This window comes from Plutella xylostella, chromosome 15 (genome assembly GCF_932276165.1).
Source record: "Plutella xylostella chromosome 15, ilPluXylo3.1, whole genome shotgun sequence".
NCBI classification, from domain to species: Eukaryota; Metazoa; Arthropoda; class Insecta; order Lepidoptera; family Plutellidae; genus Plutella; species Plutella xylostella.
In genome coordinates this window covers 491373-517850 of record NC_063995.1, presented here as the reverse complement: position 1 = coordinate 517850, position 26478 = coordinate 491373, and the positions used below count along the sequence as shown (strand labels likewise).

Sequence of the window (26478 nt, the reverse complement as noted above, 5' to 3'; positions counted from 1 at the left end):
AGTTCGCCTTTGTACCAATTTACTTTGTGCAATAAGGAATTTAATAATAACGGGCCTCTATTGTAGGCTTCGTCCCCATGCACGCGTTCAAAAACAACAACATAATAATAATAGAATCAGCAAGAAATGCACGAAATTACACTCACAACTCTCACAAGCATTGAAAAAGATACAGTTTTAAAAAATTAGGATAAATGACTATTCCAGAATCTAAACAACAGGGTTACATGAGAAGATAGCGCGGGTTCGATGCCCGGCAGATCTGCCGATACCCCGCCCCGGGACCCCGCGATAGCGCCGTGTCAGGGTCAGCTGTGTACGCAACAGCTTAGATTCCTGTTAGAATGTGTTTGTATACCGATAGATGTAACTGTGGTTTTAGAATTTAAAACAATAGAGTGTCCAATTTTTATGTTACCCTTAAATTGTTTATTGCAAAATAGTAACCCCCGGGATGCAAACGTGAAATGACATATTTCGCTTTCTCCTGTGATAGATTTTTTGTAGTTAGCTTCATTAGAGATATCAATTTCAAAAGTTAATGATATTTTTTAAGTTTTGTCTTTTAACATGGTCCCACAAGAATAACGGAGGACCTCATATCATAAGAATCATAAGAGAATATTTAATATTTTTATTACTTCCTCGGTTTGTTTATGCGATCAAATTAGAATCTTACAACCAAACAGTAATTACGTATGTATAATCTTACATTCATCAAAATCTCTATAATTTTAAACTCTAGGTTAGTAAATCTTGATCCTTCAGTTATTGTTACAACATAAATTGTCTCTACATAAAATATCATCTATAAAAACGTCTGTCATTCATTACATTACCGCACCCGCTCTATTTCAATTAAAACATACATTCAATTTATTTGTAAGTCTCTACATCACACCCACACAAGAAGAAAGTGGCGGAAAACTATCCAACTGTACAAATATAAACTGTTACATAACATCAAACTCATCAACACAACCCATATCAATTTAACCTATCTCTGTACTGCGCGCGACATTGGTCCTACAAACCTCTGCGCGACTAAATTATCTTGACCTTTGGCGCGTGGCTCGGCTTCCTCTGGCGCGCCCCGCGGTGTATGACACGCGGGAGGGGAGAGGGGTCGAGCAGCGCTGGGCGCGTGTCGTCACGTGGTGTGCGCGTACGCACCGTCCCGGTAAAGTCGGTCAATGCCCCGGGCGGTGTTAGATTAAATAGTAGCGAAGTGTTTACGCGACTGTTACGCAAAAAATGATACGGATAGCTATTTTGATGTCCGGACACGTTTTTATTATCTGTCATCCGTTGTTTTTATTCTAATTTCTAGGCATACTTACATAGCGCTTGCTTTCGGGTCTAATTGGTTAATGTACCAACCACCGTAAAATAATACGTTCGTGATGTAATAAAATGTTACGAATTTATCAATTTGTTTTAAGTATTACTTACTTACATGCCAATCCTATTTTCTGAAAAATATCCTAGAAGAAAACAGGCCTAGAATGACTGAATTTTTCAGAACCACCTTTCGGATTACAATATTGTAACGTACCCAAACCCATACGTACTTAAATTTTCTTACAGTTATCAGTTCAGTGGGACTACTAATAACTTATTAATTTATACACTCAAAACCATTTTACTAAAGTAATAGAAAACCTTTACTTTTCATAATAATTATATTATTAATATGTAGGTATTAATGAATATTTTTTATTGTTTCAGGTACGTTTTATTTATTAAAGACGGCGATTACAAGTTAATGCAGATACATAGTCATGACATGGCTTTGGAGGTATAGTTATCGCTTATTTTAGTAATGTACTATAATTATATGCATTTAGAGTAATTCATTATTTATATTAAATTTATAGCACTATAAAAAACAGGGGAGTCAACCTATAGCGGATTTAGGAACAGAACATATACCGTAAAGGTTGCAAATAAATCTAATAATCAACATCTAAACAGAAAAATCTTTGACACAATCAGATAAATTGATGAAATGCTCTCCCGATGATATTGATTGATATTGCGGAAAATCTTAGTACTTAAATACTTATTTAGATCTGTTTTTAATTGTAATATGCGGGTAGGTTTAATTCGTACATGTAGTTGTTGCGAATTGTGAAATTTGAATTAACATTTTAAAGCATACTCGAACACGGCGTGGGGATGCAACAAGTTCTTAAAACAAATATGCAACAATTACTTAGATAAGATATTATTATACAATAAGTTACGCGCTATCGCAAAAAACATTGATAAGACAGTGCAAAAATAAACTTGTAGAGATTATACATTGCGCGATACAAGCCCAGTGCCCAGCGCTCGCCGCCTGAAACCAAAAGTGAAAAGATAACCTGTCAGCGGAAAATGAAGGAAAGCTCCGAAAGTGGAAAACACACACACACGCCCGCACACACACACACACGCGCGCGGGGTGTGTGTGAGCCGCACACTCGCGCGCGCCGACGAAAACGAAAGTGACCGAGCGCGGCCGAGCGCGCCCGAGCCCGAGCTGCCTCACCGAGTCAGTGGAACTCGCCGCGAAACTGGGACATCAGTCTGCCTCCCGCCGCGGCCGCCTGCAGACGCGTGGCGCCTCCTCTCGCTACTGCTCGTACAATGGTGTTACAGTAAAGTGGTAAACATGATGGCTGTGGAAGCTCGCCCCGCCAGCGCCGGCCCGGCGCCGCGCTCGCCCGCTCCGGCGCGCCGCCCCGCGTCCGCCGACTGCGAGCCGCGCACGCTGGCCGCCAGGAAGTACTTCAAGTCCGAGGAGGAGGACGACTCTCCGCTGGACCTCACCGTGCACTCGCGCAAGGAGATCTCAGTTCGCGACTTCGCCAGACATTCATTCGCGGACCCAGCAGACTATGTTCGTGCCCAAGTGATACTGAGGCAGTCCCGGGAGTACCTGGCGGCCGCCGCCGCCGCGGGCCGCGACTCCGGCACGGACTCCGACGACTCCGCCGGCCGGTTCAGCCCCGGCGACGACCAGGCCTCGGGCAAGGCCTACAAGAAGTCACTCATGAAGAGATACAGTAAGTCCTGTGCAGTTACATAAGGAGTATATAATGCAGCAGCGGGCGCCGGCGTAGGCCTCGTAGCGCTACGCCGTAGCCGCTACGGCGTAGCCGCAACAAAGCTTTCCGTTTACATGTAGCGGAGCTTTCGTAATTAAATAGTATTTTGTTTTATAGCGCTCGTGGTGATTTGTTCAGCATGAAATTGATGATTTATTTGTGATAAAATATTTTAAAATATGTTATCATTAGATATTCATCCGCCAGGACTTATAAAGCCTTTATTTAACTGACATGAGCTTGCTCAAAATAAGTACACTTTCGCTGTACTTACTTCGCTTCCTACTTGTTATCAGTGAGTTAACGTATAATTGTATCACATACATAATATTGTACATTATGTATTGTTCTGGTGGTTCATATCGCTTTATCGCGGTGTCTTCCGGCCTGACCCACAAACAATGCATCTGTATTGGCGATCCTCAGCGCGTTATTTGTATCGAAATCGATAACTTATTGATTTACGTCACTCGATCCTTTGGCGTATCGATATAGTGTCTTTCGTCGCTTAATCACATCTTATATTATTTATTTTATGGCACTCGGCAACATTTGATGTTCAATCCATTCACGCATTTAGCCCTACGTCCGTATTATGTAATACATTATAGTAACTTTGCTATAATATAATGTATGTTTTTAAATTATTGAAATATTTTTGTGTACTACTTACGAGTTACAAGTACAAGTATGTGCTTTATTTAAAATGTATCGTAACGTACACAAGTAATCATCATCTATGTACATTTTAAAATCAGAATAAAGATCTTCGCTACTACGGCATGACCAAAAAAATATTCAGTTTATATTTCAAAATCAGAGTTGTCGGATTCTAGTTGCAAAGACAGTAGTTCAAAAAGCCATGAAATTAAAAATATTTTTTCATATTGATTAACTTGCTTACTACGTCTTTTAGATCGGATGACTCTCCTTAATTGGGCAACAATATACTTAGACATATTTAGTTACTTAATAGTTTCCCGTCGGAAACCAGCTTATTAAGTAACAAGGATTCAAACCTACACCCCGAGCACGCTGGCCTCTTCTCAACCTCCTACGTTCCGCTTAGTAACTATTTAATACCTAATACCGTATATAATATATTACATACTCAGACGATTATAGGGTAGCTAATTATTTATTTAAGACGTGAAGGTATCATCTTCTGTCTAGAGAGATTCAAGGAATTTTCTTAACTTTTGTAGTTGTTGTGACTTTTGTGATCCTTTGCTACAGTCAAGCATATAAGAGGCTGTGTGATTTGGTTGTTCACGTATCATCATCATCATCCTATAGCAGTCCACCGCTGGACGTAGGCCTCTCCCAAAGCATTAACACTGGATGTGATCTTTAGCTTTCCGCATCCAATCACAACCAGCTTCAGACGTATGCTTCTTAGTAATTATGTATTTTACTCTCGACATTACCATCAAGCCTCGGACGTAAACATCCAGGGGATGAGCAGATCGGCAGTAAAACGTGAGGTCCTTGGGATCAGTTCTTATGAGATTTCTTCTAATATCTAGGTCTACTTGCTACTGAACAATATTTTAGGCTCAATCGATTCTGGATAGAGTGCCTTACTTCTGCTATGGATTTTACAATTACTAACTAGGTTTCTTAGAAAAACAGACTTACTATACGTCTTCACGTTTCAAATTGCCTTATGTAGGTAGAAGTGCATTCTCTACATAGCTTTCACCGCTGTTATATTGCGTTGTCCTTCATTCAGTTATCGAAACCTTTAGTACCTGCAGATAATGTCAACTACCGGAAGAAATGTTGCCAATTCAACTGTTTTAATTAAACTTATTGAATAAAACACGTAGTGACACGGTTCAAGTGCATTGACAGAGAAAAGAGTTTGCGTATGCAAAAATGTATATGGACTGCTTTGATATGATTGCATTATGGGCTGTGCTGATGCAGCGCTCCCGTTCCGAGGAGCCGGGGTGAGTGACCGCAGCAGTTCCGTGTATGGACACTTCGATAAACAGAGTGTCGCGTTTCCACGCTTAGCTTCTAAAAGGTTAGGTATTGTCGTGCCGGTCAGGACTTTGTCGTAATTGTGTTTTACATGTGTAGAGATCTTATAAGGAGTATAGTAGACGTGTTGGAGGAACTCTGACAAATTTAATTAAGTATTGGTCTCTATTACAGGAATTTATTGAAAATTAGTTATTTTAGTATTTTTACGGGTATGCGCCCGCGCAACTATAACTTGACATATTGAGTATTATTGAGCAAGTTTCGGATTATAATAAGCATCAAATATATTCATTACCAACTTAATAATACACTCTGTTGACCGAAGCGAGACTAAATGGCCTGTCAGGAAAGATTACTTTTTTATTTTATGATAAATTTCTAAATTTAACCCGATCACGTGGTCGCTTGACATCCTGTGCTTCGATGAGGGCGAATAAATATTGAGATTTTTTACGCACCTTTCACTTCCGACCTGCGCCGGCGCAGGTAACCCACACTTTATACCTACATTTCTCCGGGAAGACAGTTTCATACGTAACTTATGACAGCTGCCAAAAGGGTATTATTTCCTGATTCAATGTAGGTTGTGTGGGAACATCCAAGAGGTTGCGAAGTTCAACAAAAACTTTAATGCAGGTGGTATAAAGTTATTCTACATTTATAATATGGCACCTATGGAAATTGGGAGTGTATCTGTATGATATAAAAGTAATATTAAATGTACTTTCTTTATTTCATATCATTTAACCAGTCTTGTGGCTAGCCTAGGCTAAAGAAAACTTACAAACGAACTATCAATTTAAAAATAAAAACTTAAATTTTATTTCCTCAACACTCCTGTTAATAAATTTAGAAGCACGCAGACTATAAGGTCAATGGTCGTTCAACTATTTGCATAAAATTATTTTCATCGGACTAATGTCACACTCACACGTCACTATTATAATCTATCTGAGGTTCACTATCGTTGGCCCTCGCTCCTGTGAATGTGTGCCAACATTAGTCTTTATTCAATTGGATTAAGAGCGCTTCATCCGTAAACAAAGAGACCGAGTTAATTAAATCACAGTGACAACAGCTTTATAATCTGTAGATACTGGCCGCTACCTGTTCCACAGATATTCTATTTCGAGTTTAAAAAACAAATAGTATTATTTAAATTGGATATAACCAATAAAGACTGACCGCGCTGACCTTCGACTTTAATTCTTAAGTCTTAAAGCTCAATACAGAAATGCCCCTTAGATATGCTGTTTTAAAATCGATGCAAACAATAAAATGTCCCGAAAGGGTGTAGAAGGGTTGTTTTTTTTTGACAGCTTCCTGCACACCATCCGTCCCTGTCTCCCATCGGTGTCAAGATCAGTGCGATAAAGATAGAAATACTAATCTAAATTCGGTATGACAGAACATTGTTTTTTTCGGTGCAGTTTTAGTATTCCAAATGACGCGAACGCATCCGTTTTTAGAATTGGAGAGATAAATAAACAAAACAATGTAGGTACCAAATTGCCGCATTCGACCGACTGACTTTTATAAAGTTATTTTATTACTTCCTTACAAAACAAACGACTGTTTACTATGCCAGTTAAAACAATAACAAGATGATGGCATAAACTGTGAAATGCTGTCACATTTCTTTTTATTGCCAAAAAGAGTATGATAGCATTGTCTATGAAAAAATAGCAACATTTGGTTGCGCGTGCGCCGGCGGGGCGCGGGGGGCGGGGGGCGCGGGGGGGGGATGTCCGGCCTTCACCTCCCGCGCAAGGCTCACATTTCATAACGCGACACACTAACAGACTCGTTTCGCTGGTACTATATCATACAGTTGGGAGATTGTATCAAAATTTATATGTGGAAAAAATATGCTAGAGAGCTTAACTAACTAAAAATAAAATAATAGCCATATTTTTATAAACCAGAAGCCATTTAAGTATCCTAACCTTTTTCCCTAGTTTCTAAAACACTCGGCTTACCCCTAAATCAATACTTACCTGAAAAAAATCTTAATAGGGTCACAGAGCAAAAAACAACCACAGATTTCCGTAACCATACACCGTTCACCTTGCTCGGTTCATCTGTCAGGCAAAAAACGCTTAACCCAATTTCTAAAAGTGTTCAGTAAAAAAACCTACCTGCCTCCGGTAGCGGCAACACACCCCCATAAAAAACTTAACTGTAAATCGTTGCCTTTTGTGAAATTAAAAAAATAAAAATACGCATGGCGGAAGGTTTTCGCGGTTTTTTGCAATGTGTTTTTATTGCGAAATTTACGACTGCAGCCCGTATTTAGGCAACGGTTCCCGGTTACTTGTCTTTTTGTGTATTATTGTCTAATATTACGTACAGATGTTTTTTTGTTGCGAATTCTATGAATTGCGTATTCTGCGTTTGTTCGTGTACACAAACAACCGTCTTACAACCACCGTAATCGTTTAACGTCTTTAAAACATGTCGGGTTATTAGTTTTTTATCTGGAATTTAGGGAAAAACATACCTACGTTTCAAGTAGGTGCTCAATTACATATTAGAGTTTCCGGGACATGCTGGTCTAGACGGGCATGCGTCAGACAGACAGATATCTGTGACGTCACACTTCCGCTCATTTGCGCCTACGCACAGACTGTATTGAGCTCATTACTCAATAACTAACAACCTAAGTAAACACAAACATTTAAAGTCGAATGTTGTGAAATCTTTATCCCAAAAGAATTTCAGGAAATTTCAAAACGTTAACCGAACTTTGCACGAAAATGTTTTCTTTTTTCGTTTTCTTTAACAAAGATGTTACACATTTGTTTATGACATCCAAATTAGTACTGTGTATCGGATTGTGACATAACCGTCCCTTCAGTCCCGGCTAGTACCGCCCCGGGCCGACGGTCAACCAAACCATTTATTTATGTTAAACCTACTTAATATTCCCTTATTTATGCGTGGGCTTGTATTGGTATTTACTTGGAATCACCGTTCTCATTGATGAGGATTTTGTTGCTATGACATATCAGAATGGTACCTATATAGTATATGTATAGAGATACTAATACAAAAAATTAGTAAATTCCAATACACTATAATTTCACAAATCTCACTATAGGAGAAACACAGACAGCCGTACTTTAGCAATAAAATATGTGAGTACTGATATAATTAGGACACGACAGGCTAACATACATAAAGTACGAAAAAATGTATTAAAACACGAGTACCTAGTAGGTAGATAAGTAACGCACCTAGTACCTCAACAGCGAATTATGTCTAGGCTTACGAAAATGAAAACCTAAATATGCGAGACGTATCTCTAGGGCGTGATATTTAGCTTAAACTGCCACCTACTTACTCACTATGTTATTCCGCTTGGAAATAGAATATTTATTATGTATATTATATATTATTATATAGAAGCTTTAGGCCTTCAAGAAATTACACGTGCGTAAGGAAACAGTACGTTTCTAGAAACCTACATTAAGTATTCCCTCTGGCTAGACCCCGTCTGGCTTCGGGAGGAGCTTAAAAATACAGCATAAAACAACATGCTAACACTAGCCGCCTTGCGTGTAACCTACTTCTCGATATGATCAATGATTATGCTATTTACTTTTGAAACTCGATCTGATAAAAAATATGAAAGAGGAAGTTCCTTTTTTAAATCATCTGCGTGGCTAGAAAAATAAATTCGGAAGCGTTTGAGTGCGGACAGAGTTCGAAAGGTGCGTTTTGAAATGTGTTCCGAATGCAACCGCGAGGCGAGGTGCGCTCCGAGTTGCGTCACGAGAGTTGCCCAAGCGCCGCCCGCCCGCCGCCGCCGCCGCCGCCCGGTGCGCCGACATACGAGTACATACGTGGCAGTGAACATCACATGACGGAAATATCAGGGCGGACTAAAATCCTTAATATACGGACTAAAGTTTATTAAAAATATTTACAAAGTGTATTTGTAATACGTAATTCGTTACGACTTTTGAGTGGATACCCGAAATTTCAGTTGGCAATCAACGAATCGCTGTTTATGAAGTGTGCAAATATCTTACGGACAAAAAACGTTTGAGGCCGTACAGTCTACACATAAACCTGAGCATGTGACAGACGGGATATGTTACAAAATATATTTCTAGAGTCGATCCTTTATATGTTACGAAATTCACGGATGTGGCAAGGCCAACCTGTTTGTGACAGTGGGCCGCGTACGCAACCCGCGTGCCGCAACAGTACAAGGAAAATAAAAAGTAGTTATCTATAACACTATCTGCCGTAAAAATATCTATAGTAATCTAATTTTCGGGTTGAAGAAACAAAAACTATGTCAATGCCACCGAGTATCTGTGAAACAGAAATAAACAACCGAAATCATAATGGTTATAGTTACTGGTGGGACGGAAGCGGGTGGATTCCGGTGTTTGTGGTAGCATTGCGCGCGCGCCGCCGACACGCAAACAAACAAACATGGCGGACGCGACAACCGCTGCTCTCCGGCTCGCATTGTTGACGTTGCCTGCGTACGACACCAGTTCCTCTGCCTGTTGTTAAAACAAAACAACATCGCAGATTCCACGGCTTTGTTATTAGTCACACTAACATTGTATACATGCCAGGATGAACTTGGACTAAACAAAATGGGCTAGCTGTAACTGAAAACGTCTCATCTTACAGTTCATGACTACTTATTGACCAATAAAACCCGACTTGTTCACAGCCGAACAATCAACACTTCGGCGATCGAAGAGCTTTAAAAGTTGAGCCGGGAACCGGTTATTGCGTTATTTGTAACCGAAACGACGTGAATAAGCTCACGGGTGTTACCTCACTCGCCAGGTCGCGATCCGCACAATATGTGGTACACTTTTAATGTGTCACTCACTAGTCGCTGCGGTGTACAAGTGCGGCCGTAGTGTTTACTACGCGTGTGTGAGGTAATGCGTGTCAATAAGCGATAGTAGTTGTATGATGCAAATATGCCGCTTTTTCAGTTCCAAGCTTTTCATTGTTATAAAGCTGTTCAGTTCAATGAAGCTCAACGTATTGACGATATCGTTTAAAGAAACCTGATGTATGGTGGACTTCAGCGTTCATAATTTGAACCGCAGATTCCACCGCATTTTTCAGCGGTATTCCCGTAGTATTCAGGCTATGCGATGCTGACATCACAACAGGCCGATTAGATCATTCGGTAAACATTTCCTACAGTTCCAGTTGCCCAGATTCAATGTAAAGTTCAATCGTAAGCTCCACCCACTTCGTCACTACAGTGCACGATTGTGATACTTTCGAAATAGATCCGGTTTTGCGACACTTGTCTCTCTAGTCACCCGCGGGTACTGCGACCAACGTATAGCACTCCTTGCTCCCCGTCCCCCGCCCCGCTCGCAGCGCGGCCGCTCCTAGATACTGTAGAGATGTTCGTGTGAAAACCTGTAAACGTAAAAAAGCGAAGAGGAACCAACAGGAGGAGTGTTCTTGTTCTGTGTTAACGTCATATACTTAACGTTAAGTTTCCGAAGCATGTCAAATCATATCTCTATCGCTTTAAATCCTAAAAAACAATCGTGCAAAAAAAATACCAAAAAAATTGCATCATACGTGTCTAGGCATAGCTTAGCTACACACGATCGCATGCACTTGGCAGTAGCAGTGTGTTTGTGTAGTGTGGCGCGGCGGTATGCGCGGGCGACGGCGGGGCAGGGGGAGGGGCGCGGGCGGCGCGCAACGAGGTCAAGGGAGACTCGATGCATCGCTCCGTGCTGCTCGTGAAATCTCACTTTCGCGCGCTACTGCACCAATATGGCCGCCGATGACGCGCCGCGTTCATTTTCAATATTTATAACCTAAAACCCCATAAATTCATAATAATTGCCCGATGAAGCAACTAGAGGCTCCTTAACAGTTAAATGTCTCGAGAATGTTTTGCGTCATATTCCACGCGCTACGTAAGATATCTAGTGGAAACAACAAGCGTCGGATATCCTTGTCCTAATTTCCTCAGTTTCCTATACTTAACTGTGGCTAACGTAATCTTACAGTTATCAGGTACTCATCTTATCTCCGGCACGAATTAATGCAATACTCGGTGAACGATAGAGGCGCGTAAATAAAAACGTATTTTGATTGTGTGATTCATAGATTTTTTTACGAGGCGCGGTTTTACAGGCTCGAGTCAAGATGTTACGAAGTAGCGGAAAAGTTTATTTCTATTTCGCTCGGCGCTTTTGTTGTGTATTTGTTCATACGTCAAGTGGCGAGTCCTTATGCACCTACATGTTGCATGCATGAAATTTATCGAATGACCTAATTTGCAGTTCTAGAAATAAACACGTTGCCATAGAGTGCATACTCGTCTAGTTCTTACGTAGTCTTAGAGGAGGGTTTTAATATGAAAAAAGTACTTTTTTGAGTATAAAATTTAATTTTCCTGTAAATATTTCGCTGTGTAGTTGTTTACAAAACAAAAATTGGCCCTGAATTTGAGCGAAGCTCACGGCACGTAGACACCAACCTCTACCGCAGTCACCTTCGGCTTATTTTTTAACAAAAGTATTTTTTAACCTAGCGCCGGCAATTAAGTTGGTTTCAGCGCCATTTGCCAAAACAACCGAGAGTCCGATAACGCACGTATTTTCACACTAAACCATTACTCAGTCCTTCTAGAAAATGTGCCTATTAAACGGGTCCTATCTTTTGTATTGTAACTCATACTTCCTCAAACGATATCTCAATATTACCTGTATATGTATATTATTCATATAAATGTAACTGATCACAGTTACTCTAGTCATACCTAAATAGGAAGGATCTTGACTTCTATGTATTAGAAATATGAACAATACAATATAATTATGGAGCTCAAAACAACGTAAAGGTCGTGTACATGCGGTCCCCAAGGCTCCGGAAAGTTGGGTAAAAACACGGCTGTTGTAGGACATGACTAATAGACAAAAGATAGGGTTACGAAACGGCTTTGTTGACTGTGACCCGATTATCACTGTAGATCATTTCCGTTTCGTGAAACCCATAATAGATTAGGTAATAAGTGGATAAGCGATAGGAAAAACTATACTAGTATATCTGAAAATCTATCAAAAGTATATAGTGAATAAATCGGAGTATTGAGAAACCCGGACACACGTATACATCGGCGTAGAGTTGCATCTGTAGTGGCGCGTAGGAAGCGGCGCACGCGCGCCCTTCGCGCCTGACCCACTTGCGGACCTGCGAGCAGATACAGCGCCGTCACATACCAACAGCGATCAACAGGAAAATCACAGCAATTTCTAAAAAAAACTTAGTATTTAATGCAGACAGTTAATATTCTGGAAGTAAATGCAAAGGATGCAAGTATCTAGGAGGAAACGCGTCCGCCGGCCACTTCCTTTCCCATTCAAATGCATTTTTTTTGTATTCGCGGAGTTCTTACTTGTGTTTTTTCTGCAGTCTGACGCGTGGCCTCTCCATTTCTGACTCATTTCAGGCAGAGCCGCTTAAATTATGTAACTGACACTGTGATGTGAGCATTTACATATTGCAACTTAAGCTCCTGCGTCACAGCCGCCATATTTGGCAGGGTAACACAATTATTTTGGCGGTTACTACACGAAATAAGTACCGTGGCATTTAGCAATAGCTTAAGTGTGCGTACGAATTTTACCCCAACCGACCTAATTACCAACGAAATAAATAAAAAAATAAACTTTAAAAAGGTCTGAAATAATACAAACAAGGATAACCTCAAAAAGTAAATCCTATTCGGCCAGCTTCGTTTTAATTATAATAATATAATGCAGTCTGTTAGCTGTTATTAGCGTGGCTGCAGCTAGCTAGATAGACGTGTTATCAAGTATAATCGCACCGGTTTCCATTTCGCAGCGCCGGCGACGACTTTCTTTCGTTTCCCGCGCGGGGAAAGTGTCTGGCGCTTTTCCGACCGCCGCCATCTTGGAATCGCCCCCGGTCTTGCCATTTTACAATAAAAATGTCACAAATGTCGGCATAAATAATAAAATAAATGTATACATAATTGAAGCAACCGTGAAAACAGGAAAGTTAAGCATGTGTCTGCATATTTTGTTAATGAACTTGTGTCACATGAAAAGTAAACAGTGGTAATGAATCATGTATTGATAATGAAGATACAACAGCGAACGGGGACATACAAGTCACTTTAAATACAGCTGTAGCACTTGTGCATATTAACGCACCGCTCCATGAAACTACAATGTTGAACAAACATCAAAAAGTATAATGCCTTTTATGTAACAAATTATGATGCTATAATTAAAATTAAATGTATTCTAAAATATTCATGTTCATTGATTGAGTGAGGAGGTATTTTATTTATTTATTTGCTAATCTGTACATCTATTTGTAACCTGAGCCGAATACTACCTAATATTAAAACCTGAAAGCTGCTTCTAATTTTCCTCGAATCATCATTAGTCGTTGTGAGCGATCATACGAAAAAGTATTTCCTGAAAACCCACAATAAATTGTAGACGACCTATTTACGCTCCGTCACATATCGCAACCGCGTCTCGTAATATATTGTGCGCAGGAATAATCGTACGTAACCTACTTTCTTGAACTTTTCACGCTTTCGTCGCTGGACAAAAGTTCGCAGAGTATTTCTGGACGCGGATACGGTATCCACTAAATAGGGTTTGTGGATCAAGCTTTTCGCTTTTCGTAGAAATCAAACTACTTTACTGACAATAACAATACTTACAATGTACCTATCGACTGTAAAACAATATATAAAAAATCGCTATCGAAAAAAGTCGACATTGAAATAAAATTAAGAATAATTAACTTTGTATTTGAAATAGGTACATGAGACGTTATGTATGCGGTTTTCCTAAACGCGTAATCCATCGATCCATTCACCGCTAAACTATGACAAAATATTTGTTTTGTAACAATTAATACATAATACTATTAGTTTAGGTAAAGTCCCTAATAAATTAATTTAATCTAAAATACAGTTGCTGGGTTTGTTTAAATGTTCTATGTACAAGTTTTTATCACCCATACGGATTAGTAGAAGTACCTATCAACCTGGTACCGACTCTCATCTTTATGTTGCTTAATATTTACTGTACATATGTATGTGTGTATGTATATCTATACTCGCCAACTGAACTGAAGCTCCACGCAATAATGAACCTTGTCCGTTTGTAGTAGAAACTACATCGTAGCTTAATTCCGAAACATCGTACATAACGGGTAAGTACATGAATTCACCCCGTTACATAGCCAAGCAAACGCAGTTGATAAGCGTGAATAATATTTTGTTCCGTGGTTCTGTATATAATATCTATTACTTACATAGATAATATAGATACTATATAATGCCTACTTTACCTACCATGATATAATGTTTGGTTTACGGACCGACCAAAAAACCAATACCTGTTACTATTTTTTAACAGTTGTTTACTGAAACTTTGTTGACAAGTTTTATATTTCTTTTTAACGTGAAGTCACAGTTGAAAATTAAATACCTACTTCTGTTTATTAATCAACATTCCGCATAAAGTGTGACTTTGTCAATAGCTTTGCCTCTGCGAGTGACTGCCACATGCAATATGAGCAGACAAAGGATCCACAGATTAGCTCCACACATCATAAACTCCCCGAACCTCCCAGCGGCAATCCTGTGCGGAACCCTCGATGGCAACGAACTCTTTATACCCCTGTAGTAGCGTATTTCAGCGCTATGTATTCCAGTTGAAATAATAAAGTCGGTCTGCACAGGGAGGGCGGGTGCATCAACCTGCGCCGCCCGCCCACGCCGCCTCCCGCCCCTGTCATAACTTATGCAACTTATGCTAATATTCAAGCTGAAAGCAAAAGTTGTATTACATTGTCTCTCACGATTTCAGCTTCTATGCTTCAGGTTTTAATCTTTTTAGCGAGCTTTTACGATGTTGCCGTGTGTTCTTCAAAGCGTATTTTTTTACTTGCAGTCTGGATACATTTTTCAGTGAGCAGAGTTGATATGTAAGATTATGAATTTATGATACACGACACAGCTTTCGTTTAGAAAATATGGTAAAAGTAAGAAGTAGAATATCTAGATAGTTTTCACAAAAAGTTTTTATAATTTAGAAAAACTCAAAACGAAAAGAAAATCCAATTCGAAGTAACTTCTCCAGCAATGAAAATTAGCTTAGTCGTGAAAAGTAATTTCTATGTCTGTATATAGTAGGTTTCCATCAATGTGTTTAAGTAGGTCTAATGAATAGCTATGTGTTGTAGTTTAAAAGCGGAAGTAAAATCGACATTATCGATTGGCCTGAATTTTTTGAAGTAAACGTCGAAGGCTAGGCTACATAGCGGTCTAGGTATATACAAGTACCATATACATATATGTACATATACTATACGACTATTGTATAATATTATAACTTGATTATTTTCTGAACAAGTTATTGAGTAAATCCACTCAGAGTAATTGGAAAACTTTAAGTATTTTCCATTCTTTCACCTCGGACGAATATACTTCCTGAAACATTCCAATCACTTAAAACTCCGCGTTGGCAAGGCTTACACTCGTCTCGTACTAGCCTGGAAGGTTACTCTATACTAACGAAAAACGAGCGAACGAGAGCTGTCGTGCAATGGGCATGTTTAATACAAGGAGATAGAGAGACGTGGCTCGCGCAGCAGCGCTCCGATACTTGGTATTTCGTCATATAGTATAGACTGACCCCCTGGCTCCCATGTATAATACCCAGTAGTGACACAGACGTACAATCGTACATATATAGACACAGCTTTGATGAATTATTCACGCAATACCATCGCGATACAGGACGATGCATTAATGCAATTTCAATCTCTTTATAAAAATTAGCATTAAGTAATTTCATGCGATTCTGGATTAAGATGTTTTTTGGATAATTGTTGATATTTTCAATATAAGTTAAGTAATTAATTAATAAGATACCTATAAGTTAAGTAATTTTTAGTGTTCAACTCAAATTACTTACCAATATTTGATTTTAAAATACATAAGTATTATTATATTAGCTGTGTTTCATTGATGCTAACAATGCGAAGCTCAATAATAATATGGCTATGAAGTGCACCACCACCCTGTATATACCATTTACTTTGATAAGTAAGTGTGCATGCAGATGGCACTCGAATAGCCATCCGGGAAATAAGTGGAAGCTTCTAGATTTTCTATTGCACCCGGGGAATAAGACTGGGATGACTGAAATCAATTCATTTCATTTTACACACACACACACACACACACACACACACACACACAAACACTTACACTGAATTCAGAGAGGTTACTAAGTACTAAGAGTAACTTTTAGGATTGGACACAAAAAGACGATACTCATCACTCCCGAGGCTTTTAGGACCAACTGTTAACTCCATTATTGGTAAAAGCACCAGAAATTGAATACTAGAACCATACCGAACACAGTGCTAAACAACTGATTAACTCTAAAAATTAAGAACACACTTACTATTCTTCACATACATGTATACCGTGACCATTAAAAATTTACTAATAAAAATATAGAAAAAAAGGAATATAGAATAAAAACATAGAGTACAAAACAACTAATTAACTCAAAATATTAAGAACACACTTACTATTCTTCACATATACCGTGACCATTAAAAATAAACTAATAAAAAACTTTACAGAAACTACCAGACGATGGTATCGGAGCCTAAACTACAAAAAGCCGACCCGAACAAGACAAAACAAAACACAACCAAACTCAGTCATCAAACGGGAAAAGGAAAGAGTGAATCGGTGCAATGCCGTTCAGTTCTGAAAGGGTATTTGGACATTTGCATAGCTTGCCGCCGCCGCTGGTGACGGCAGTAAAGAGTTCAAAACTCCGTCTAGACATTTCGACCGTCCTGCTGAAAGGGAAAGCTCCCTCACCTCGGGGTGGCCATGTCTATAAGCCTCTCCTTTTCCCACGTTTTGGGCAGAAAACTTGAAGCCAGTTTTTTGTAGTAGGTAGCGCCAGTTTTTGTTTTTTGAAGTCTTAACAATGGATTATTTGACTGATTTTAATTAATCCGAACAGAAATAAGTTATCATTTTTATAACCTTTATGGTCATTGTTTTTTCTATGTTATTGCTATGAAAAACTACATCCAACATACATTGCCATACTGCTTAAACATTTAAAAAATCCACAGTAATTTTTCAAAATAGCGATATAACAGCATCTGAGCTAGAACATGCGCACAGAAGAGGAGACCGGGAGACAACAGGTAGAGGGGGGTGGAGGGGGGACGGTGGCGGAGGGCGGGGTCCCAAGGTCAGCGGCCGGAAGTCTGAGCTAGAAGTTACAGGACGCTGTATTACAAGCCCTAGGATAATGGAAGGATACCCCGTCTTTGTTGAATATTTCAGCAGCCATGTTCGTAGCTTTTTGTTTAGTTTGTTCGCTGAATAAATTATGATGCTTATGTCTTCGGGGGATGTTCGGAGGTCGCTACACGGCTTTCGTGGCTCGTTTTCGTTTGATTACTCGTATTATTATAGCTTTTGAAGAGGTGCTCCAAATTTAGCTGAGAGTTTGCCACCTTGAGGTCGCACTATCGTTTTAGGGTTCAAATTAGCATTTATGATTGACTATTTTTATCTTTCGATTCTTACTCGATTTATTAACTTGATTTTATTTCCCTCTCTAGTTCGTATTTATTCGTGTACAAATAACTCTATACGTACATAATGTTTTCTTCCAAGAATCTACCGGGCGAATTGTTGTTATAAATAAGTAACTTTTGGCTCAATGTTTTATGTATTTATTTGAGCATAACCTCTGATCAATAATTCAGATTTTATGTAGCTTTACTAAGAATTATATCCGACCAAACGAAGTTTAATCACTTTCATTGTACTTCAAGCTTTATTCCTTACTTAGTAAGGATCAACCGTGTAGTTACTGTATTGAGTCTGTGTATACAGCCCAAGGGATACATTTTCAGTATTATTCTGTACATTGTATGTTTTGTTAAGCTCAGACCCTTTCGTCTGGAACATCTGTATGAAATATACAGTAGATACATGTTAACAATAAAATATCTCTGTCTGCGACACAAATAAATGGTCTAATGTTAATTTTATATGCTTGTTTTAACTCGTATTTCTAATTTTATAAAATCTAATTACCAACTTCAAAGAGGAACTTGTTTCTTTTCTCTATGGTGCACCAAATAAGTACCTTTATGCTTGTTGAATAGTACTCAGCGAAGACTCGGGACTGTCGGGAGGTCTAGCTAAGCAACCTCTTTCTTTCATCCTGACCTAACTTGTGTAACATGCAACCTCCTTGCGTTATACTTCAACTTAAACCTCATAACAATTGCCACTTATTTTCTTCTTTCACATGCGACCTCTTTACGTAGTCTCCAGTCCTATATCCTCCTTGTTGCAGATCCGCTACCTCTTTGCGTTATAACCTCGACTAAGGCGAGGAAATTAGCACTGGCCACTTACTTTTTTATTTTTTCACATGCGACCTCCTTACGTCTCCAATCATATATCCTCCTCTTCTCACTGGATAGCGCGAGGAGGTTAGGACTGGGCACTTACTTTCTTCTTTTTTCACACGCGACCTCCTTCTCAACTCTTCTAACATGTATCCTCCTTGTTGCAGTGGACGGCGAGCCGGCGGGCATGCCGCTGGGCGCGCGGGGGTCGCTGGGCCGCGCGCTGCTGCACGGGCTGCTGGCCCCCGCCCCCGCCGCGCGGCACCACCTCTATAACACCGCACCTAATACTGGTAAGCATAGTCATACTCATATTATAAATCAGATAATCGCCACGCAGGATCGTGAGATGGTAGTCGGGTAGGTACGCTTACCGTCGCCCGTAACATACTTCAAGGATCTAATCTAATACGTCTACGGTCGTGGAAAACTATGGCGAATTTTGTTTGAGTAGTTTAGTGAAATAGGATATCAAAACAGATTATGGCAGAATCTATAGGAAACTAAAAGGTATATGCTTAAAAACGTATCAAATATCACAAAGTATATGGTCCAAGGGTTCGGAAAATACTTATCGTGATTTCCAAAGTTCTCGACTATAAGGCTGTCTATGTCTAGAGTCTAGCCTTGATACACACTATGTATCTTACATATAAGGCCTACAAAAGCCTAGGTCTAACACAGAAACATATATCAAACAAATTGCTACATAACTTTGATGTAATGTAGCGCCGTTTTCTTTGAAAATTCTCCTTTCCGAACCTACGTCTAGACAAGAAGGGATAAATCACCATTCCTAAGGATTATTCTTGCATAGTTTACTATTGAAGTTATACGTAAATAAGAATAGATATAGCTAACACAGTCTAGCCATGTGCTGCTCTTTACTATTCTATTCTTGCTTGATGAAATAGTTTTGATAACTTGTCATGCAATCGATACAAAACTGCAACTACATAGATTAGCGCAGCAGTTTTCCGAAACTTGGTCTTTATTGACTGGCTGGTCAGTTAATGGTGTCCACACTGTCGAAGAGCTAAGCATAGGGATCTTATTCTAAGCGTGTCGGTGACCAACACTAGCGCTATCCACCTATTTCACCTTTAAAGGGTTGGCCAGTTAGATAAGACTCTGTCGCTTCTTGGCCAGGGTGTGCTGATCTTATATATAAAAACAGGTGACACGTCACTCGAAGAGGCTCCTTCCGTGGAGATAATAAAACTGAAAACTCGTCATGTACACAAAGAAACACGCCACATCACAAGACAGCGTGTCGCTGATAACATTATTGATCCACGCGCCGTCTGGCTCAGGACTGGGGGGTTACTCTATACTGACGGAAAACGAACGAACGAGAGGTGTCGTACAAGCAGCATGTTTAATACAACGATATAGAGACGTGGCTCGCTCAGCAGCGTTCTGAGACTTCGTTTTTCGTCATAAAGTTACCCCACCAGTCTCCGTTTTCGATCAGATATAGACAGACAGTTCACAAAAGGATAACTTAGAACTATCAATAAAAGAGGAACCAATCGTAAGATAGAATATGTGCAAATGCATTCAAGCAAAACTATATAAAAAACGTAAAACGTAATAAGCTACGGATTCATACTTTTGTATCATATCATATACTTAATACAGAAGTGTGAATCAGGCTGTATGTTATTCATTTCATTACATTTGGTTCGTTAGCAATAAATTTAATGTAAGTATATAACGAAATATCTTGTGCCGCTAGAAAGTACTTAAACTATACCTAATATTGTTCATATGTCATTCAAAACTAACTTAACCCGGTGACCTGAATTTCCTGAACAATCTTCCAATAATTGATTCAGGTCTCAATAAAAATACCTCCCATAAAAACCCTAACAGTGCTCCACTTGCCTTGAAGAACAATATCGTTAATGCGCAAATATTTTAACGATACACATTTATTCGTATTCGAAAATAAGTAGGTTCAATTTTAAAAGTAGGTGAAAGAAGTACGTAGTCCAACTAAAGACAATGATCTCAGTAGCGATTTTTCTCAGGAAATATCTTTTCCGGAAAGCCTTTTCCTTTACACCTACAAAGAAACATGACTTTTAATTCTAAATCCTTTTGTTCCCTTTAAGATGCGGGTAATTAATAAAAGTTCTTTTGCCTGTAACTAACAAGTAAAATTACCTTTGTAAAAACCTGTATTGTACGGTAATAAATATAAAAATCTTGCTACATTTCTGAAGCTGAATCCGTTGAAACCTCAAAAACCTCGCGCGTAAAAATATATTTTCTCGGCTCACCGGAAACATCCAAGCTTTGAATCCTATTTCATGAAAAACCTACCTCAGTAACATAGAGAAAGTGAGGAAGGTAGGTCCTGGGAATCGATAGGCGTCAGCTGATCCGGCCCAATGTCACTACCGTGCCCTCCGCCCTCCCCCCGCGCCCCCGCCCCCCGCGCACGCACACACGCACGGCGCGCCGGGCCTCACGCACACGCGCGCGGGCTTGCGTAATACTTGCGTAATGGCGTGCCTGTGTTGCCAGCGTTGAAGTGTGAACTTCCACAATCGATATAATTTTGTTTTATTTTTAACTGAACCTCTGAACAAGTTGTGTTTCAAGCCAGGGCTTCATGGACGCGGAAATTACGATCTTTGGGATATTATACTCAATGTTTTGGGGTGTTATAAAGGAGCCTCCTCGACCTCGAGTGACGAAGCGCCTTTTCCTTAAATAAGTACACACAGAAACTAATCTGACTGGCAAATTTCCTCACCGCGACGGCAAACTCTAGACTAGGGTTCTCTCCACTGGTGTCTGTCACCGATACTCTAATTAAATTCCACTGTTAATGTGAATAACTCAGTGGATGTTACTATAATAATTCATATTTACTTACCCCTATCCTACAACCCCTTTCATAAGAATAAATAGTTTAATATTTGACCAATTTAGCACAGATGTCGTGTCAGAAAGGGTAAATTGACCCAAAAATATTGAATTCAATCGATCATCTGTCCTACACTCGGAACTTTACTAATGTTTCATTGCTCACGGTGACCGAATGAGTGGGATTTTGCACATTTTGTACAATCTGCCAATAACAATGAAAGTAAAGGGTCAACCCCATGTTTATTGAATGTGCAAAACTCTATATTATCTTGCAAATAACCGCATAATATATATTAATCGGTACACTCGTCGTATTTATTTTAATAAATAATTCAACATTTGCTATTTTAGAAAGATCCTCTTGAACACTCTGAGTTGCGATCTGCAAAATCTGCGATGCACATTGCGCAAAAAAAAAACTAACAAAAGTTGTCAGTCGGCTTCTTTCAAAACTTAACCCTTATCCAGCGCACCGGGTCAGTCGGACCCACGCAACACAAATATGCAACATCCTAATCAAACAATTCAAGTGCGCAGATGTCGACGCAATCGCGTGCACATTTCACCCAAATCCACGGTTTTTATTCAAAAATGGGTTATTTGCACCTTGCGGGCCGAATCGCAGCGTCATCCACCACAATGGACCCTAATCTGGTGTTGCATCTCGCTCTAACGCATGCAACATGTCTTCCTTCCTTTCAGTTCAGTTTTCCGGCGCTATTGACACTTTGAAATTGGAATGTCACGCGTGGGTGCGCGCGCGCAACCCATTGTGGAGCCCTCATTGTGCCCGGACTCGATTCGCAATCGGCTACTATTGTACTAATTATTATTGGCGTACACATCGACTGTCCTCATGTACACTACACTACTACTCACTCGCACATTTCCCCCCACTTGGTCTACAATAAGTGTCTACACAATAGGGATTTGAAACCGCACACTGTAGGTATATAACCAGTTAATACCTAACACTGGCCAACGGTGGATGTCTAAATTGACCCTTTCTAAGCAGAATTAACATCTTAAAGGAAGTCTGACAAATAAAAAGATACAATAGGTGAACATACTTGCAAAGATCTTTTTGGGGACATGTTCTAAGCAGATGCTAAGTCGGAAATGATTCTAATTAAGTATACTTCGACTGGCAGGAATGGGGCCAATTTTTTTTTAAATCATTAACACCTGATTTGATTTATTGACGAAACAAACAGCAATATACAAAGAAAAACTATCACTAATACTTACAACAAAATTCCCCATTACATGTTTCGACTATACCTAACATAAAAAATAATAGCTTAGATTAAGTATAGATAAAACCTTATTTACTTTACATTTATTTATACCTAAATGTGACGATATAATGAATCGTTTCAGTCATATCATGATCTCACGAAATCGTGCGTGATACTTATACACAAAAAAAAAATATGGGAGCGCCAAATCAAATCTAATTCTTTATTCGCAAGGATTATGGTCTAACGCCGTCTTTGACAAAAGGAATGGACAGAGGACAGTCCATAAAGATCGGGATCGAGGAAGGGTGAGCCAGGAGCTGGCTTTGTCCAACATTATGTTACTTAACTAATGGAACCGCATTCCTGGCGGACCAGTACACCGGTCACCCTTTACAGAAAGCCCCATTATTTATAGTTAATTTATTATTATTTTGATACGCGAGATGAAAGGGTTGGACAATGCGATTCCGTATTCCCTGACCGTTGGTCAGTCGCCTCGTGTGTCACCCCGGCCGGGCTTGGGGCGCGAATCCTCATTGTTTATAATATCGCTATGGGAACATGAATATGCAAACGTTTTTTGTCATCTTTCGCTTTTAGCCTTTGCACCGCGTTTGAATTTTAAATTTCATAATGATATCACGTAATATTGGGTTGCTATGACGACCCCAATATTAGCTGGTAGGGCATTCAGGTATTGGTTTTTGATCATTATTGTGTATTTGCGAATATAAATCGGTTACTTTAAAACTGTAGGTAAGTGCCGCAAGGCAGGGTATTAGCTGTATTAAATCGATATCACAAACAGTGGTGTGCGCCACATACTGACCGGTGCCCGGCAGGCCGCGCTCGCTTCCCGGTTCCCAGGAACCATTGTGCGGCATTCAAGGGTTGACAATGGCCACAAAGGGGTGTGGACAGCACCGGTCAAATGGTCATTTTAATACTAGTCACAAGGAAATGTATGAATAAACAACAGCTTTCATACTTGCCTAGTAGTTGTATGGGTTGTATGGCTACTGTTGATTATATTATTTAAATCCCGAACAGCCGTTATTCGTCAATTTTTTTATCGTTTAATAGCTGGGGTTTCCTGTTAGTGGACATGAGAAAGTTTTTAAGGAAAGGCGATCCTTCTTTCATGTCTCAAGATTTACACTCAAAGAACTGTGAATAAAAGAATTTTGGGTAAAAATAAATTATATGAAACATTTGCCTTTAGATACGCTTTGTCTGCGCTCAATGTCTAGGTTACGCTCTAAATTTAAATAACTTGTCTGTCCCGATGCGCTATCTTGTTAAACACAGACGGCGGCGGGAAAAAACGTCTTGAAATAACAACCGAAATTATGCATATTTATGCAAAAGTGCAACCCCTAATATGTGTCCCTCTCCTCCACGTAAAGCCGCAGAACAACCTGAGAACTGCATAATTTAATTAAAATGCCACTTTATTTTTGCATAACAACGCACTGACCGCTTACAAGTTGCATAGACTTGGAGCAAGTCGCATAAGTAATGCTTGCATCTCGCCATTGTCTAACGGATCTTCTCATGATATGGTGAAACTGACCGTTGGGTCTCCTAGACCCATGGATTAAAATTATTGCATTAAGAAACGTCACCTGCACTTTAGTGTTAAGTGTCATACAGATGCGTTTAGAATCCGAATTTGCATTTCGAGCTTTTTATGAGTTTTTCAACGGTCATCTCGCGTAATTTGAATACGACAAGTTGCAACATCTTATTCTTATCCAAAGTCGTGTGCATAAGAATTAGGAACAGGTTGTTTTAACGTATTTTTTAAATTTTCTTTGTTATTCCAATTACATATTCGCATTAAACTAATACCATAATTTATTTCTATCTACACTCCATTTCTGAAAATGTCTTGTAAGTCGAAACATACTGTATGCAATAACAATGATTGCATACAGTATGTATGTATAAATGCATATAATATACATAATAGATACCTATCATTGATTATAGGCAACTGAATCATGTCGCAAAATATCATATAGGAGACTGCCGCAGTCGTTGATAATTATGAACGCTAAAGCTTGTAAATACGGAAATACGAGTACTTACGTTTCTGTCCCGGGAAAACTTGGGCCCTATCTTGGGACTCTCACTGTTTAACCATTCACCATACTCTAATAAAAAGCAAGTATCCAACATTGATCCTCATTGTCTTGTCCGTAGGTTCCCTCCCCCCGTCGCCCGCCGACAGTGGCGTGTCGGACGTGGAGTCGTCATCATCAGGGGCGGGATCCGCCGAGGAGCTCAAGGCGAGGCTGCAGCCGCCGCCCCCCGCGCCCTTCCACACCCCCTTCCTGCCCTTCTACCAGCACCACCAGCTGGCCACCTCGCTGCAGCACCACGCCGGCCACGCGCGCCCACCCGGTGAGTCATAAGATGAATTATACCATATCTGTTTCCAATGGGAATCTTAGTAGACCTGAGCTCATGAGCAGATTCGTTTTAAACTGTTTGCATTGTTATTTAAAATATTCTTATGCGATACTTACTGGAATTGAATATGCCATATGTAGGTATGCACTATTTTCATGTTGGAAACAACTATTTTTAATATAATGTTTCTATTCCACGGAAACCAAGTCGTGTCGAATCGCAGCAAAAACAGCAAACGTTAGCATTTCCATTTAATTAAAGACCGAGCAATCAGTTGTGTTAACATAAACAATTCTGTGTGCCATGAAAAATTGTGTCGGCTTAGTGTTGGAGCGATAATATGTTTGAACAGTTGCGTCTTGTGTGTAGAGAAACAAAGATGCAGGCAGATGAGTGCAGGTCTGTAGGTGACCGTGCCGCCCCCGCTCCCCCGCGCCCCCCGCCCCGCCCCGCCGCGCGGGGAATGGCCTCACACCCGGAAGGTGACCTTACTGCGCACGCGCAGCGCGGAATTCGGGAAAACTGCGATCGCGACGTCTTGATATTTTTCTTTTTTGTGCTGATAGTATCGTTGAGACTTGCGGCCAGTTTTTTTGAGTAAGTAAATGTCACCTTTAGAAAGATATGTCAGGTCAAAGATCCAGTACAATTATAGCGCATCCAATATATTTTGAGGCTTAATTTGTCGCTCCAGTATAAATTGCTGAATAAATAAAAGCCAACATTAAAATGTTTGAAAATAACATTCCTGAAAGGTGTTTTAAAAAATAATTAATTACTTCACTTCCGGGGCTTTTTTAATGCTGGCCAAGCGCCAATTGGCTGTCTCGACCTACCCAAAAAAATAACACTCACTCTTTTGCATAACCGCGAACCAAATTAAGGTTTGCTAACTCAGTTTTGACTTTACATCGTCTTTCAAAACTGCAAGACACATTGAAATAAACGTCCGGATTAGCAATGAAACGGAACAGTGTTTTATTTCTTCAATAACAAACATCGCCAACGACAAATTCTTAAAAAATATAGAGAATGAAATAATGAATGACAACATCGTCCAAAAACATGAGTAAGCGCGCCCGTCATCATTATTCAATTTCAGCGCTCCATGAAGAAAAACAAAACTGTAATTAGGTACAACAACCACTGATTATGTATGTAATAAATATTATAATTTACATTCTAGATAGTAGTTATGTAGTTTAAAAACTTAAAAAGTTAGATTTGATTGTAAGCAATGTCTAAATCCAATATAACGTGCAGTTGAAAGAAACGTTCGTTCTAAAACGGTATCATATCTCCAAACTGGTTGGCAACGTCGCGCGCACAGCGCTGCATGCGCGTCCCGCTTATCTTCCTCGCGTCCGGGCTCAGCTATTTGACATTGTGCA

At 39.7% G+C, this 26478-nt stretch overlaps 1 protein-coding gene across 5 annotated transcripts in view; it reads left to right on the top strand.

The window, feature by feature from the left end:
- The window catches only part of LOC105393067 (ecdysone-induced protein 74EF), a 127009-nt gene that overhangs the window by 86681 nt on the left and 13850 nt on the right, over positions 1-26478 (top strand). For 4 of the 5 annotated variants that reach the window (XM_038108351.2, XM_038108349.2, XM_038108347.2 and 1 more), the window contains 2 exons: positions 18719-18844; positions 24878-25078. In XM_038108351.2, coding sequence (XP_037964279.1) covers positions 18719-18844; positions 24878-25078 — 327 coding nt within the window. Of the gene's footprint in view, positions 1-2199; positions 3051-18718; positions 18845-24877; positions 25079-26478 lie in introns of those variants that run through there. The other variant, XM_038108352.2, reaches the window with a different exon arrangement.